At 38.0% G+C, this 17912-nt stretch overlaps 1 protein-coding gene and 1 non-coding gene across 3 annotated transcripts; both read left to right on the top strand.

Annotated features, from left to right (window-relative positions):
- The first annotated feature begins 1360 nt into the window (after nt 1-1360).
- Nucleotides 1361-6980, top strand: LOC141663681 (uncharacterized). 2 transcript variants are annotated; one of them, XM_074469472.1, is made up of 6 exons: nt 1361-1936; nt 3351-3403; nt 3832-3919; nt 4038-4136; nt 4603-4730; nt 4818-6980. In XM_074469472.1, coding segments are annotated over exons 1-6 (897 nt in total). In that variant the 5' UTR covers nt 1361-1408; the 3' UTR covers nt 4819-6980. The 2 variants fall into 2 exon arrangements, with proteins under 2 accessions (XP_074325573.1, XP_074325572.1); XM_074469471.1 differs by having other exon boundaries at nt 1364-1936; nt 4814-6972.
- A 10456-nt stretch (nt 6981-17436) lies between these two features.
- On the top strand, nt 17437-17543 carry LOC141669536 (small nucleolar RNA R71). Its single transcript, XR_012553810.1, has one exon. It is a non-coding gene; the product is annotated as a small nucleolar RNA R71 (small nucleolar RNA).
- Nucleotides 17544-17912: the final 369 nt, after the last annotated feature.

The following is a 17912-nucleotide window of genomic DNA, read 5'->3' as shown; positions in this document are numbered from 1 at the left end:
TTAACTGGATAGGCAATGTATGTAATCAAGAGAGTGTTTTTCTCAGAAAAGAGTAAGATGGAAAGTGCAGAGAGTTGTGTTTTCTGAAAAACATCAAGTCGGTTATATATAGAAAAGATGTAACAGATAGATTGTATTTCAAACTCTTTTGAAGATAATAAAAGATGAGATTATGTTTGAAATATTTGAATGAGTATAAACCAGTAATCCGTTAGTTTGTTTCTTGAAAGAGATAAACCTGATAAAGATTAGTTATTTAAAATAGATTAGGTTTATCCAAAAAGTTTGTTTTGAAAAGATAAGTTAAAGGTTATCCAGTTAATTAAGTTAATATTAAACAAAAGTCTAATACTTATCTAACTAACTAACTAACTTGCCGTAAACTCCTTCAATGCATCATCAGAAATCACGGATTAACAGTTTCAACCTCTCAAATACGTAACATGCAGCAGCAGATGTTCCCTATACCAGAACCATAAAACAGTCCGAGCTAAAATGATTTATTACTGTTTTTTCTAGGCTAGTAGGGGCATAGTAAAATACATAGACACCACAAAATTTAAAGCACAATTCTTATATACACACGTGACACAACCTATGGGATTATATATTTAATTCCAGACATTAATACTCTTAATAAATTAAAAAAACACTGACATATAATTGTTTTATTATAAATGTATGAGATATTTTTGTAATTTTTGAACTTCATTGAATAATTACAATATAATAAGCGATCAATTTTTCAAAAATCGTCAATAAATCACCGATAAATCATCTAAAATTCACTCACTAGATAAATCATAAATCGATAATTTAATGAATTAGTTACGGACTACTCCCTCCGTCCCTAAAAACGTTTCCTTTCTGTATTGTACACGTTTGCCAATGCACACTTTTGATTGTTAATATCTTTAATTTTGTATTAATATTAAATATAAAATTTTCATTGTATTAAAGTACGCATAAATACGAATTCAATAAGATCAGTCATAATTATATTTGATTTTATATATTAGACGTAAATTGATAATCAATCGCTTACCATAAATAGTGTCAGAAGTCAAAATAGGAAATGTATAACGGGACAGAGGGATATTTATTATTCATTTAAATGTTAGAATGTATTATGCAGATTGTAAAAATAGAAACGGGTTTTCTAATGTGTGCCCAATGCACACAATAAGCACTAACTCTCGTGAATTTGGTGCATTTTGATTGGTCCTCTAATCATAAATATTGACGGACCCCTGCATTTACAACACTAAAAATACACCAAACTCATAAAATTTAGTGCTTATTGTGTGTCTTTGGACACACATTAAAAAAAGACCTTAATAGAAACATACTAAAAAGATTGGTGTTTTGTTCATAAATATCCTCACACAACAAAGTGGGCTTGTGTTAAATGAAAGGCATTGACATGGCGGCGTCACCACTTTGCTTCCTGGAACAAGAACCACCATCACCACCCATGTTACTCTTCATCTCTCTCTTCCTCACTCTCTCTCTAGTCTCTTTCTTTATTCTCATCTCTTCTCCTTTTTACTACAACAACAATCAAACTAAAACAACAAGAACAAAAAGAGAAAATCTTTTTATTAATACTAAAAATACTAATGTTGATGATGATAAACTCAGCCCCAAATGGGCCACTTTGATTAAAGGGGTTGGTGATAATGACCCGGGTTCAAATGGGTCGGGTTTGGATAATGAAGTTATGGAGTCTGTGTCTGAGTGTGGCAAGAAAAAGAAGAAGAGGGTTAAGAAGAAAAAAGAGAGTGTTAAGGTGGAAGATGAAGATAAAAAGGACAAGAAAGAAGTTGTTTGTGTTTATCCTTTTACGACGTCGTCTAGTGCAACTCAGAGGAAGATTAAACAACATTATGATCAGCTTGTTAAGTCTCATCAGTCTAATGCTCTCACTCTTGCTCAGGTTATTTTTTGTTTTTTTTCCTTATGTTTTGGATTAAGAATGCATATGTTTTTATCACGGCGCGTGCAAGTGCATATGTCTTAATTATTAGAAGAACTTGATTTTTCTATTTCACTAGACGTGCTACTTAAAATGTCTTTGTGGGGAACATATGCTCAGTAGTGTTTTTATGTGTGGAGCGCATGTGCATAGCTTAAGTAAGATTCTTTTTCAAGTTGTGTTATGAACTTGAACTTGATCAGAATGCTTTTATCAGGTTAATTGAAATATTATGATAATTTTCATAGCTAGTGGAAGTAGATATTCAAGTCTCTTTATTCTTTAAGATATCTACCTCATTTATACATCTATTAGCGAGAATGTTTAAAAATATGTCTGAAAATGAACCCCCTTTATTTTGCTCGACCCTATCAATTCTTTCGAGTGCTTTCTGTCACTGTGATTGAGCTTAATTGTCTAGAGCTTCTATCTGACTTCCTCTAAGCCTTTGGTAATGAACTTTAAGCTATTTTCTATTTGCCTAAATGTCTAAGTTTCTCTTATCTTGTCGATGATAGTCTCCGTCAAATATTGTTTGACCTATAAGGTATATAAATGTACATTTTTTCCTGTTACTTCGTCATTTCTATTAGAGGAGAAAAAGTTGATGCACAAATATGCACACAGGCTTCATGATTTACTCTAAGCTATGGGCATGGCTGTCCCACAAATATATACCTGTGGCTGTGGTCCTATGCACAACTGATAAAAGCAGTCTACTAAAAATTACCCAGGACCTTCCCTTATAAGTTGGAGGCATCTATTAGTTTTTACATTGAGTTGATCTAAAACAGTTTATTTTGTTAAGTAAATTGTAGATATTAGTAGCTACATCATAATAAGATCCATTTCAAGATAAATAATGTTCCAAATTAAAGTGGACAACTGGGAGAGGTTGTGTGGCAGATCACAGAAGAGTGAACATTAAATATTGTCCTTCTATGGTCATGGCCTCATGGGTTTATCAACCATCTAAACACTTGAGTGATGTCTGCCAAATCAACAATCTATTGTCTAATCATCCTACAATATTTTACATGGTCTTTTACCTCGTCAATTCCTAGCCAGGATCATTCCATGATTCTTACATTTATACAGAGCAGGCCAAGTATAAGGATCTATGCAATATGATGTTCCTTATGTAGAGTTGTATATGGTTTATGGATGCAGGTATCTTCCTTGTAGGACCTAGTTCGTTTTGCTAGTTTGGATCTCTTCCAAAGGAATTGGGAGTGTTACTTAAACAATCCTGCTATGAACTGCAAATTTGAACTTGTGCTTTGTATAATATCATTAATAAAAAAAAAATAACGCCCTTAGTGTTCTAAATTTCTGATAGTCTGATCACTATTTGTTCATGTTGTAACTATTGCAGGTTGGGCACTTTGTGCACGTCTTAACTGAAACAAGAAATGAACTACAAAACAAGTATGTTTTCTATATGTGAATCTGTCAATTTAATAGCCTAGTTCTACATGGTTTTCTGTCTGGAATTATAAGGCATTTGAAATGAGTGTTAGCTTGTGGCTCTATTGTGCAAGATGATCGCCTAGAGGGTAGGCTGTGTGGGTATTTAGTTTCTAGAATTGATTGTCCTATATAAAACAAAACAAAAAAAATTAACTTTAAGAAGTGGATAACTAGTTTGTAGAGGTTTTGAAAATCCCTAATTGGATATGGCCATGTATCTAAGACCTTTCATGTTTATATTTTCTAATGTAACTTAGGGTTTCCACATACCCTACTTCAAAGAAGGACATACTTTTGATCTTTGTTCAGGTTGAAATTTGAATGAACATCTGTTTGATATGTACCATGGTTAGTTCACATTGTATTGTTATTTACATGATAAACAGATCTTGTGTCATCCAGCGCAAGTATACTATAGCAAAGGCTCTTTTATCCAAGGCAGAGAGGTCTTCATTTGATCGTCTTCGTCAACAGGTTGGTGCGGTAACCATTACAATGTACTTCAAGTTTCGTATGGTAACTATTACTATGGACTTTAACTGATGTGTGGTACTCCTCTCTCACCTATCCAGCACTATATTGCAATGTGCAGATTTACAAGCTAGAAATGGAACAAAAGAGATTAGAGGAGGATGTGTCTGTATATAACTGGCTCCAACAACAGCTGAAGCTCTCACCAGCATTCAAGAGGGTATGCTGTTATTCTTTTATGATTTATCTTTGTATTAAGTAAAAGCTTTTTCTGGTTCAAGTGGGATCAATTATATTTTCTTTTGGGGAACAAGATATTTATTATAATTATTTGGTTTTTCTTTTCATTTGCGCCACTTCTTTTTCCCTCAACGTTTTTTCTCATCTTTGTGATGGGTGTACTAATAAAATAATTACAGAACTACAGTTTAATGTCTTGCTGCCTACTCCCTACAGTGGTGTTTGTTATACTTCGATATATTTGTGCACTTTAATGTTATCTTCTATTTACTAGATAAGTATAACATATTGAATAAATTTGATCATCTTGATTCTTGCTCATTTCCTGAATTTGGAGTTTATAAATCTTATTAGTTACTGTGTCTGAACCTTTTCTGCCATAGTCGAGGTTTCATTCTTATGTACAGTATGTATGTGAAAACTCTGATCCTCCTTTTCTGTTGAAGATGCTCGAGATTGGAGCCTGCATGGAGTTGAAAGCCAAAACGGCTGAGCCGGAGGATAATGCAGATACTAAATTTGTCGATATTTCTTTTGAAGAGCTATTAGCGAAGGAAAAGAAAGACTCTTTTTGGTTGGTTTCTCATCTTGATTTCCTAGTCGCCATGACCTCCCAGCACCGATTCTCATTCATTATAATAATATATCTCTGTGTAGGCAGAAGAAAGCGAGGCCACAATCATGCACAGGCAAATGATGAATTTACTCGTCTTAACCGATTTTGGAGGCTATAAGTCTATAACTAATAGCAATATTACGTAACAGATACCGAAAGGAGTATTGGACTTGGCAGGACTCTCCATTGTGGTCTATTCTTTAGTGGAAGTGATCGTTAACCCTTTTTTTGGAAAAAATGACAAAAATAGCCGATTTTTGAAAAAATTTAACAAAAATAGTCATTCTGAAAAAAGTGGCCAATTTTGGCCGAATGAATACTCCACTGTCAGTTGGGTATCCCAATTTGTATAAGATACTCCACTGGTAGTTGGGTATTTCATATATGGGATACTCCACTGCCAGTTGGGTATCTTGTATAAAGTGGATACTCCACTGACAGTTGGGTATCCCATCGGCTAAAGTTGGCCAACTTTTCAGAAATTGGTTATTTTTGTCAATTTTGTGTAAAAATAGGCTAAATTTGTTCTTCACCCCTTTTTTTGTTTAGGGGCGGGGGTTGCTGTTTAATTTGAGCTTTACTGGATAAAGCTACTGTACAGGTTTTTGAGAGTTAAGGTATATAAGAGCATCTCCAATAGGGGTTGTCAAGCTTATGTGCCAAGCTTATGTGGCATGACACCTTGATTGTCTACCTATTGGAATTAGGAGGTTGCCAAAAGGTTGCCTACCAAGGTTGCCAAAACTTAGCAACCCCTTGACAACTTCCTAAATTAATAAAAAGTCATAAAAAACATCTAAAGTGTATATTATTCAACCCACTTTTATATTGAACTAAATATAAAATTAATATAGAGGGACCACATAGACAACCTTTAAAGTTGCTTAACTATTGAGAAAAATTTTAATAAATGTTGCCAAGAGTCGGGGAGGAACTAGGGGGGACCGAAGGGAGCCCTGGTCCCCGCCAACTGCGGAATAACCCCAAAATTTTAATATAAAATTTTAAAATTTACTATCAAATTTTTTTTTGTCCCCCTAGATTTAAAAAAAAAAATGAAATTGAAAATTGATTATACAAAATTTTATTGATTTTGTTAATATATAAGATAAAGATAGTACAATTTGAAACAAAAAAAAAAGATGCTTAAAACTAAAATCTAAAAGTTGTTCAGTTGTTCTATTCCGGTCCCAAAACCCCCGATACACACTATACATACAAGTTACAAAATTACAATCCCTAATATCATCTCTCTTTATCTACTCTACCTTTGCATCTAATCCGTAAATATGAGTAAGAGAAAAGAGATTACATCCTATTTTCAACCCAAGAAGAAGCAAACAACTACTTGTGAAGATGAAGAACCTTCTGCCGCCTCAATTGAAGTCACTGGAGATGGAGTTGAGCCTCTGATTTTTGGTGGGATAAACAGAAACTCCGAGTAAAATCCTCAAAATCCAGAGATTGTTAATGAAGATATTGATTCTGAGAACACTGATGAAATTATTGATTTCAATTCGTTAATACGTGATCCTGATTTGTGGAAACAAATTGAGACTTATCATCCAAATAAAAAAGATTTAATTAGGAGAGAATACATTGATCTTGGCCCATATCAACCTGTGCAAGTTTATCCCTTCTCTGGTCCAGAAAATCATCCCCGTCGATTTCAAAAGAGTTGGTTTGATAAATTTCCTTGGTTAGAGTACTCCCCAAAAAAAGATGCAGCATATTGTTTTTATTGTTTTCTTTTTGCTAAAAATCCATTAGGAAGGTGTGGCTCGAATACTTTTACTGTCTTTGCAATCGAATGGAAGATGAATTTTTTAGGGATTATTTGATAGTGTATATTGAAAAGGAGATTGCGGAGACCATTTCTGCCGAGGAGATCATTGATTCTTTTTATTTGATCAAAGAAAGGCGTGTACATTTCAAATAAATCGGTATGTTTTCTACTTTTATTTATTTTGGCCTGCCAAGAGTGACATGGATGTGAGAGAAAATTAAAAAATAATATATTTAATGATTTGTTATGGTTTGACAACTTTGTTAGCAATCTCTATTGGAGATGCTCTGATGAAACACAATCTTTGCGTTATATTGGCATGCCCAGCATCCTTTTTTGCCAAAACCGTAACCTTATATATTATTTTTGAGAGTGTATGCTTGTAATGAAATGCAATATTTGCCTTATTTTGGCATGTCAGCCATCTTTTTTGCTTTATTTTCCGTCATGAAAATGGAATTGATATGTTAACTCATGGTGTTAAGCTCAAGCTGACAAATATAAACTCCTCTACAAAGACAAGTGGAATGTAAGGATGAAGATGTTAAACAACTAGCCCATAGCTTGGTTGTATCCGAATAACTAGGCGTTCCTGTTGTTACCAACTAATACATATGGTTTGGTTCATTTTATCGTCCCAACCCGTTTAAAATAGTTTTTCGATCTCCGTTAATTTAAATGATTTCGGTTTTTAATAATAATTTTTTTCAATTATGTATTATATTTTTAATTCAAATGATAATGTATTGGATAAAATAAATAGCATCAAGATTAATAATTATGTTTCATTAAACTTTAAATAATGGTCACTTTCAAATTTCTAAAACCTAAATTTATTTCATAAAATTATTTTTTTACGTATAATTTATATTCTCATAAATAATATATAACAAATAAAACAAAATTATATGTTCATACCAATGGGAAACAAGAGCTTATCGAAACAATCGATTAAAATTGATTCTATATATTCTCAAGTTTATGACCTACGACTATTCCAAAATTACTTCATGTAATTTATAGCGTTATATTATACAATTTCTTATACAAATATTAAGTATTTAAAACAATCATTTCAAAGTTGCGTAGTAACATATTATAATATATATATAGGTACCCTTCCACAGCCACATATGATTCTTATAACCAGCTGCCGCATTATCATATTGCGGGAGTATAGCAGTTTTGCTTCAATGCGGGCAACGCAATGTAACATTGCGGGAATAATGTAGCTTTGACTCAATGCGGCCTAAGCAATGTTTTATTTCTGCAAATAATTTAGTTTTTAAATAATTGTAAAATAATAGATAATAAATATATAAATAATTTTAGTTGATGTTTAAATTCCTAATTTATTTATTGTTTGGTTGTTATATTTTTTATTTTGTATTTATATATTTCTATTAATAAATTCTTTATTTTAACAAACTATTACTTAAAATTCGCGAAATTACAGAACAGCCCCCGTTGCCGCAATGACCCGTTGCCGCAATGACCCATTGCGGCAGACGAGACCCGGGTTTAACCCGTTTCTTCCTGAAATCCCTAATTTCAATAATAACAAAAACCTAATTCTCCCACTCTAGGCGATTTCAGGCGATTTCAAAGGATTTCAACACATTACTCAGGCGATTCAGCTACTCAGGTATGATACACACACGTATACACACACATATACACACACACACACAATTACATACTACCGCAATAGGTCATTGCTGCTTCCGCAATGAGCCCTAGATATAAGTGAATATTGTGTTCGTTTTGGTATTTATTACTCGATGTTGCATTACTCGATGTTGCCTTGTTGATTATTCGATGATTAGGTCCAGCCTTATTTTTTAATTTTCCCAAAAAATTAGTTGTTTATATATCAATTAAAATCAGCTGTTTTAATAATTCATTATTACATGTTTGTATCCTGGCAACTGGCATCGCGTTCTGTTAGGGCGAAAACACGCGCTAATATTCACGCAAGTATACGCATTCGCAAGTAATATAGAATACTTTCTAGTTCGTTCCCTCAGAGACTCAGACTAAATTATTGTCTAAGTAAACTCACTCACCAATGTATGATTACTTCTCAATGTTAAGATAATAACACTTAAAATTGTTGATTAAATAGTAACTATAATTAACTACTTAATTAACCACTTAACTAACACTTCAATTTATCAATAATAAAACACTCATGCGATCACAACTTCATTATTACTTCCTTTTATAGCCATTGTTATTACCTTTAGCATGTGACAATGATGATATTAATCGAATAATACGAAACTGATAAAAGCCAACTTTCATTGTACTAATACCATTCTACCAAGCATCCACAATTAAGATAGAAGTTGAATAGTCATCAATTATGTTGAGTTCCCATATATCTACAGAAATTGACAACACAACGATTTAAGCACAAGTTATTCTTTTTGATTACATAGGGCAAATAAAACTGTTAGAGTTACCCACTAATCATGCACAACGTACATGAACCTATGCTAGCATGGCAAGTTCTAAATCTCAAGATCCACCGTCGCTTCACAAGAGATTAACACCCTATCTTATATGTTCGCGACGCACATAAGACGAATATGCACAACCAATACTAGATATCATGCAATCATCACACACTAAAGTATTAAACAATTAACTAAAGAATTCCATAATAAATCTGTTGCAACCCCATGATCACGATTAGCCCATAATAGAACTTATCGCCATCATGGGTTCATATGAAATCATGATAAACAAACACAAGAAAATAATAACTAAACTAATTATATTAAAACAGAGTACGTCACAAGAGTAAATAAGTCAAAGCAAGAAAACTAGCATCCAACGTTACAACAAAACAAGAATCACAAGAAAATATGCTTCCTCTTCGTTGCGGTGTGCTAAATCGGTCTTCTTCCTTATCTCATTCGCTTCTTGCGTAAAACACAGTCTTCTTTTTTTCAATCCCCTGTGTGAAAACGTCTCAAATCTACTTATATAATAGTCCCATAAAACTCAGATTACATAGAAGTTGGAAGCCAAACAGAAGTAGAAGTCTAAAATAATTCAGCAAAATTCCCGACCCTGCGCGGCCGCTCAGCATAGCTGCGCGGGCGCGCAGGCCTCTACTGGAAAAAATCCAAGTTTGCTCCGTTTCTTCGCCGTAATCTGCCCGTTCCTTTCCTCTCGCAATGGTGAACACATGCCAAGGCTTATTCTTGATGATTCCTCCCCCGAAATGCAACTAATACCCTGAAATGCATAAACACTAGAAAAACGCATCAAATACACAAAATACTTGATTTCAAGACACCAATTTAAGCCATTTTAAGACGTTCTAAGTGGTATAAAATGCCACTTATCACACCCCCAAACTTAAATCGATGCTTGCCCTCAAGCGTCACAGACTCAAAAACAAATAAAAATATGCATGAATGCAATCTATATGAAAATGCAGCGATCCCCCTTACTACAATTAATCAACCAAATTGCCACATCTCAACGAATGCAGTTAGACAACTAAAGATCAATAAACTCATGCAAACGGACATACAGCCAGAAACGTGGTGTGTGCAAATGCTTAACAGATATGCTTCGGAACTAGACCAATTACTATGACTAGATTATCCTCAAGGCAATCCTACGATTATACAAAGAATAAAAAAATTCTAGGCACAAAGTGATATTCAACACTACAAGAACTCTAGAGCTTACTACGGAATCGTGCTTTTTATTTACAACTCAAATGCTTATTTGACCGTGCAATGAGTGAGGTCCACAAGAGACTTATACAATGGTATCCATGTAACGAGCGTTAGGTTAGCAGATCCCAGACTCTAAAAGCCTTAGGTCACTAGGCACAAAGTCCCCTAAGAACTTAATAACTCGAATACCAAAGAGTCCACTCTTGATCAATTATGCAATTTTTTTTTTCTTCTGAGCAAGTGCGTTTCGCTCCATCTTGCTCAACCCTAGACTACTCGCAACATATGCGAGCCGGCTACTAGCCGTTTGATGCCTAGCCACAACTAGCAACAACTTCCATATTTTTTTTCTCCAAATTTTTTTTCTTTTTCATGCCTTTATCACTAAGAACCTATAATCGAATTCTAAGCATAATAAGTAGATTGACCTTGAAAATAACCAAATCATAACAACAATCTAGCCCTTACACATTCTCTAAGACTTAGTGGACTTACAATTGTTTCTAGCATGTATATCAACCTACACAACTTAATATCACTTTAATGCTATCACTACACTCGCACCAATATCACAATTCAGTCGATAAATCATTGCAAAAAGGATCATGGTAAATGTATGAGCTACATGACATTCAAAAAAAAAACTATATGACATAAATTATGCAACTATATGAACTAAACTATCATGAATATGCAACTAAATGACACACACACAATATTCCTTAACTACCACCCCCAAACTAAAAATCTTCACTGTCCTCAGTGAAGTAGTAAAAAGGAACACAGGGTATACCTACTCGGAGTCATCATCATCATCACCCTCAGTGGGTGGAGTATCAGGCGGCGGGTATGCAGAGTCCTCACCAAAAACTGGCCACTGGATATCAGCTCCAAGGCCTCTAAAAGCAGTCCCTAACGCAAGGGTGAGCTCCTGAGCAAACCTGCTCTGCGTCTCATACATGGCATCCATCCACCGTGAAAGCCTCCTATACTGGGCATCAACCATCCCAGCACCCTCCTGAGCTCTCGAAGAACCAGCCTCATCACGCCCTGGCCTGGCCATAGTAGCACCTCGTGCTGGACGCCCTCCTTGAAGACGATAACCCAGCCCATGCTCCTCAGGCTCACCACCGGTCCACTCCCGCATCCCATTCAGAGTGCCAGAATCAATTGAAGCTGCTGTCAACTGCAACTGCTCATGAGCCGGCCAGTTCACTCCCACTGCTCGGCATAGCTTCGTAACCGTGGATGCATAAGGGATGTTCATATGCTTCGCTCCCCTCAAAAACTTCAGAATTCCTTGGTAGATAAACTCACCAAGGTCCACATAGTACTCCTCATTCAGAATTCCCCACAACAACTGTGCTCTCTCAACTGTGACCTCGTGTGCATGTGAAGAAGGCAAAATATTAGCACAAATAAATGCATTCCATGCACGGGCATACCTGTTCATGGCGATCGCCGGAAAGTGACGATACTCATTATTGCCTATACTGCAGGTCCAAACTGTGCCCGGGCGACAGAGAGTCGCACAAATCAAATCCAAGTCAAAATCCTCAGCAGTCTTTTCATTCCAGTTCTCCTCCTCGGGCTTCCTCTCTCGCTGTCCAATCACACGGCGAATCGCCGCAGGATGATAATCAACCGTCAGCCCACGGACCACAGAAAACCCATTCTTTTCGGCCTTCGCGTTCGCGTAGAACTCGCGAACAACGCTCATCGGTACCGCTTCGGGTGACTCACAAAAAGCTATCCACCCCTTTTCTGCAATCATGGGTAGCAATTCACCATCCCTCCCCGATGGCAAAAACCCCCTCTCCTTCAGAATCGGCTTCCCCAACAGCCTAGTGTACTCCTCCTCCGCGGCTCTGTCAGTTAACCGAGGCCTTGCAGCAGTACCCCTCGATGAATCAGCAGTAGGAACTGTGCTGCTGCTGTCAATAGTGCGTGCTCTCTTGGGTGCCATTGATTCATGAATAAAAGCGTGTAAGAACTGATATTTGATGTTTGTGAGAGGGTTTAAGTGTAGGAAGTTTTGTGGGAGATATGTAGGATAGGTGTATGTATATATAGGGTGTGGATTAGATTAGGGTTTGGGAATTAAGGGATAAAATGATGGGGTAGTGGGAACAAATCGTGGGTTTATGGGCTAAAACTGTTTTTGTGTTTTTTTTTTCTGAACTATAAAAAAAATTTCTGGTACTCGACCCCTGCGCGACCGCTCAGCATAGCTGCGCGGGCGCTCAGCTTGCTGCGCGACCGCTCAGCATAGCTGCGCGGGCGCGCAGGGGGTCACTGGAATTTTTTTTTTCAGCCCCTGTTTTCTGATTTTTTTGTGTTTTTGGATAGGTTATTAACTTCTAAGGGTTCCTGTAACAATAATTCATGGGTTGCCTCCCACGCAGCGCTTATTTTTCGTCATTAGCTTGACGTTTCGTACCCTGCTCAAGTAGTCAACAAAATGGCGCTAACCACTTCTCGGTTTGCCATGTCCCCATAGTAGTGCTTCAACCGCTGACCGTTAACCTTGAATGCTTGGTCCGGATCATTCTCAAAAATTTCCACCGCTCCATGTGGAAACACAGTTTTGACAATAAAAGGTCCAGACCACCTTGATTTCAACTTCCCAGGAAAAAGTCGGAGCCGAGAGTTGAATAAGAGAACTTGTTGCCCTAACACAAATAACTTTGGATGTAGCTTCCTATCGTGCCACCTCTTCACCTTTTCCTTATACATTTTGTTATTTTCGTATGCTTGAAGTCGAAATTCATCCAGTTCATTAAGCTGAAGCATTCTTTTCTTACCAGCTGCATCTAAATCCAGGTTCAACTTCTTCAATGCCCAGTAGGCCTTATGCTCAAGCTCCGCAGGTAGATGACATCCCTTTCCGTACACCAACTGAAACGGTGACATCCCAAGTGGAGTTTTGTATGCTGTTCTGTAAGCCCAAACAGCTTCATCGAGTTTTAAAGACCAATCCTTCCTTGACGGACAAACAACCTTCTCTAGAATGCGCTTTATCTCTCTGTTAGACACTTCCGCTGGACCATTTGTTTGCGGATGATAGGCAGTAGCTACTCGATGATTCACATTATAACGCTGCATCATAGAAGTGAACTTACGGTTGCAAAAATGCGATCCTTCATCACTTATGATTACCCGAGGTGTTCCAAACCTTGTGAAAATTTGCTTATGAAGAAAATGTAGCACTGCCTTTGCATCATTTGTCGGTAAAGCTTTAACTTCGACCCATTTTGAGACATAATCGACTGCCAGCAAGATGTACTGATTATTGCAAGACGAGATAAAAGGCCCCATAAAATCGATTCCCCATACATCAAAGACCTCGACTTCAAGCATCACATTTAATGGCATTTCATCCTTCCTTGACAAATTTCCCACTCTTTGGCAACGATCACACCTTAAAACAAACTGATAAGCATCCTTGAACAAAGTAGGCCAGAAAAAACCTGCTTGCAGAATACGAGCTGCCTTCTTCTCACCGCCATAGTGTCCACCATAAACCGTGGAATGGCAGTCTCGTAATATCCCCTCCGTCTCACAGAACGGGATACATCTCCTGATGATCTGGTCAGCTCCCTGTCTAAACAAATATGGTTCATCCCACATATACCACTTCACCTCATGCAAAAACTTCTTCTTTTGAGCGGATGTCAAATTAGGAGGCATTATATTGCTGACGAGATAGTTTACAATATCTGCAAACCATGGTTCTTCCTCCTGAATTGCAAACAACTGCTCATCCGGAAAAGATTCATTGATTAACGTCCTATCTTGTGAAGTAGAATCGGGATTCTCCAACCTAGAGAGATGGTCAGCTACTTGATTCTCAGTACCTTTTCTATCTTTGATCTCTAACTCAAATTCCTGAAGTAAAAGCACCCAACGAATGAGTCTCGGCTTCGAATCCTTCTTAGAAACCAGATAGCGAATAGCTGCATGATCAGTGAATACTGTTACTTTCGTACCAAGCAGATAAGATCGAAATTTCTCAAAGCCAAAGACTATAGCCAAAAGCTCCTTCTCAGTAGTGGTGTAGTTCAATTGGGCACCATTTAAAGTCTTACTCGTATAGTAGACCACATGGAAGAGATTTTTCTTGCGCTGTCCCAGAACTGCACCTACCGCATAATCATTCGCATCACACATCATCTCAAATGGTTCTGTCCAATCTGGTGCTGTAATGACTGGTGCCGTGATCAAACTCTTCTTGAGAGTCTCGAATGCTGCCAAACATTCATCATCAAATTTGAACGGCACATCTTTCTCAAGCAAATTGCACAACGACTTAGATATCTTTGAAAAGTCCTTGATGAATCGCCGATAAAAACCCGCATGACCAAGAAAACTACGGATTCCTTTCACAGAATTAGGTGGGGGAAGATTTTCAATGACTCCCACCTTGGCCTTGTCCACCTCCAGACCCTTGCTAGAGACCTTATGCACAAGGATAATGCCTTCACGCACCATAAAGTGACATTTCTCCCAATTAAGCACCAAATTAGTTTCCACGCATCTTTTGAGTACGGCGCGCAGATTATTCAAACATTCATCATATGAGTGTCCAAAGACGGAGAAGTCATCCATGAACACTTCGACGTTATTTCCAATCATGTCAGAGAATATAGCCATCATACATCTCTGAAAGGTGGCCGAGGCGCCACATAACCCAAACGAAACTCTGCGAAAAGCAAACGTGCCAAATGGACAAGTGAAGGTAGTCTTTTCCTGATCCTCTGGTGCAATACAAATCTGATTATACCCGGAATAACCATCCAGAAGACAAAAATACTCATGACCCGCCAATCTGTCAAGCATCTGATCAATAAATGGAAGGGGGAAGTGATCCTTCCTTGTGGCTTTGTTCAATTTTCTATAATCCATGCATACTCTCCATCCTGTAACTGTTCGAGTAGGGATGAGCTCATTCTTTTCATTTGCGACCACAGTGATACCTCCCTTCTTAGGTACACATTGTACGAGGCTCACCCATGAGCTGTCAGAAATAGGATAAATGATGCCTGCATCTAGCCATTTCAGAATTTCTTTCTTCACCACCTCCTTCATGATGGGATTCAGTCTTCGCTGCTGTTCCATAGTTGGCTTACTACCTTCCTCTAGCAGAATTTTATGCATACAATATGAAGGACTTATCCCCTTGATGTCTGCTATGGTCCATCCTATAGCTGATTTGAATTCTCTCAAAATCCTTAAGAGCTTGTCTTCCTCACTACCTGAAAGGTCAGATGAAATAATAACAGGTAACGTAGATGAATCACCTAAAAAAGCATACCTCAAGTGTTCAGGTAATGGCTTGAGCTCCAAGGTAGGTGCTTCCTCTATTGATGGTTTGAGCTTCCCTTCAGCGTTCTTGAGGTCAGAAGTACCAAGAGATTCAAATGGTATGTCCAGCTTTCGCTTCCAGGGAGAAGCGTTCAGATATTGTAATTGCTCGTTGCTATCTTCATCATCGCTGTCAAAATCCCCCACTAAGGCCTTTTCCAATGCATCAGACATTAGCATGTGATCGAGTTCCGAAGTAACCGCAGAATCAATCACATCCACTTTTAAGCACTCCTCATCTTCTGTAGGGAATTTCACTGCCTTGAATACGTTGAAGGTCACATCCTGATCTTGGACCCGCATAGTAAGTTCCCCTTTTTGCACATCTATCAAGGTACGGTCAGTAGCCAAGAAAGGCCTTCCCAAGATTATGGGAATCTTCTTATCTTCCTCAAAATCCAGAATAACAAAATCTGCAGGATAGAAGAGCTTATCCACCTTGACGAGCACATCCTCAACTATGCCCCTTGGGTAAGTAATGGAACGGTCAGCCAATTGTAGTGACATGTACGTGGGTTTTGGATCAGGCAGATCCAGTTTTTTAAAGATCGACAACGGCATCAGATTAATGCTTGCTCCCAAATCACAAAGGCACTTGTCAAACGTCAGATTGCCAATTGTGCAAGGAATGGTGAAGCTTCCTGGATCTTTCAGTTTTGGTGGTAACTTTTGTTGCAGAACAGCACTGCATTCTTCCGTGAGAGCAACGGTTTCAAGGTCATCCAGTTTCACCTTCCTTGAAAGAATAGTCTTCATAAACTTCGCATAACTAGGCATTTGTTCAAGAGCTTCAGCGAAAGGTATATTGATGTGAAGTTTCTTGAACACCTCCAGAAACTTCCCGAACTGTCTATCCAGCTTTTGTTGCTGCAATCTCTTAGGAAAAGGTGGTGGAGGATAGAGCTGTTTCTCCCCTGTATTAGCCTCAGGCAGAGTGTGTTCAACAGTAGTCTTCCTTGGTTCCGCCACTTTCTCCTTTTGCTTAGATTCTTCACCTCTAATTTCAGCTTCTAATTCTTTTGCCTTTTCAGCATCAGCTACTTTTCCAGACCTTAAGGTAATAGCCTTGACTTGCTCTTTAGCTTCCTTCCTGCCTGGTACTTCCGTGTCACTGGGAAGAGTGCCAGGTTGACAATTGAGCACTGCATTGGCTAATTGACCGATTTGATTTTCCAAGGTCTTGATAAAAACCGCCTGACTCTTGCACAACAGCTTAAGTTCCTCAAAATCAGCACTAGTAGGTGCAGCTGCACTTTCCTGTTGAGGATATGATTGTATTGTAGCATACTGCTGTGGTTGCTGGAATCCAGGTGGGTTAAACTGTTTACTCACTCCTTGCTGATATGGTGGCTGAATAGCATTCTGATTATTCCCCCAGCTGAAATTTGGATGATTTCTGTTGTTAGGATGATAGGTCGCTGGCACAGGCTGCTGTTGTCGCTGATAATTATTCACATACTGAACAGATTCATTTACAAGAGAACACTGACCCGTAGCATGAGAACCTGCACAAAGCTCACAAACCATAACTATTTGATTAACTCCATACGTAGCCAAAGAATCAACCTTCATTGATAGCGCTTGGAGCTGGGCTGCAATAGCGGTGGCTGCATCAACTTCCAGAATACCTGCTACCTTGCCTGGCGTCATCCTCTGAGTTGGGTTTTGATGCTCATTTGCAGCCATCGTCTCGATAAGATTATACGCCTCAGTATAGCTTTTAGCCCATAAGGCGCCTCCAGCTGCTGCATCGAGCATGGGCCGAGATTGAGCCCCCAAACCATTATAGAAACCAGTTATCACCATCCAATCCGGCATTCCATGATGTGGACATTTTCTCAAAATTTCCTTGTAGCGTTCCCAAGCCTCGCACATAGACTCCGTAGGTTGCTGCGCAAACTGAGTAAGAGCACTCCTCATAGCAGCAGTCTTTGCCATCGGATAAAACTTCACCAGAAACTTTTGCGCAAGATCTTGCCACGTAGTGATGGACCCAGCTGGTTCAGAATGTAACCAGTCTTTAGCCTTGTCCCTTAGTGAGAATGGGAAAAGCCTCAACTTGATAGCCTCATCAGTCACGCCATTATACTTAAAAGTGCTGCAGATCTCGACAAAATTCCTTATGTGCATGTTGGGGTCTTCAGTTGCCGCTCCTCCAAAAGAAACAGAATTCTGCACCATCTGAATAGTGCCCGGCTTGATTTCAAAGGTGTTAGCTTGAATAGCCGGATGAAGGATGCTTGACTGAATGTCATCAATTTTAGGCCGAGAAAAATCCATGAGAGCTGGGTC

The sequence above is a fragment of the Apium graveolens genome, chromosome 6 (assembly GCF_009905375.1).
Source record: "Apium graveolens cultivar Ventura chromosome 6, ASM990537v1, whole genome shotgun sequence".
Lineage (NCBI taxonomy): Eukaryota > Viridiplantae > Streptophyta > Magnoliopsida > Apiales > Apiaceae > Apium > Apium graveolens.
Note: the sequence above shows the minus strand (reverse complement) of the source record. Positions and strands in the feature narration are given on the sequence as shown.

Excerpts from the sequence above, each read along its gene's own strand:
- LOC141663681 (XM_074469471.1), top strand. The coding sequence starts at position 1,409 with ATGAAAGGCATTGACATGGCGGCGTCACCACTTTGCTTCCTGGAACAA. Across the intron at positions 3,920-4,037 it reads TTGATCGTCTTCGTCAACAG|ATTTACAAGCTAGAAATGGA; the intron begins GTTGGTGCGGTA and ends TGCAATGTGCAG. Across the intron at positions 4,731-4,813 it reads GAAAAGAAAGACTCTTTTTG|GCAGAAGAAAGCGAGGCCAC; the intron begins GTTGGTTTCTCA and ends ATCTCTGTGTAG.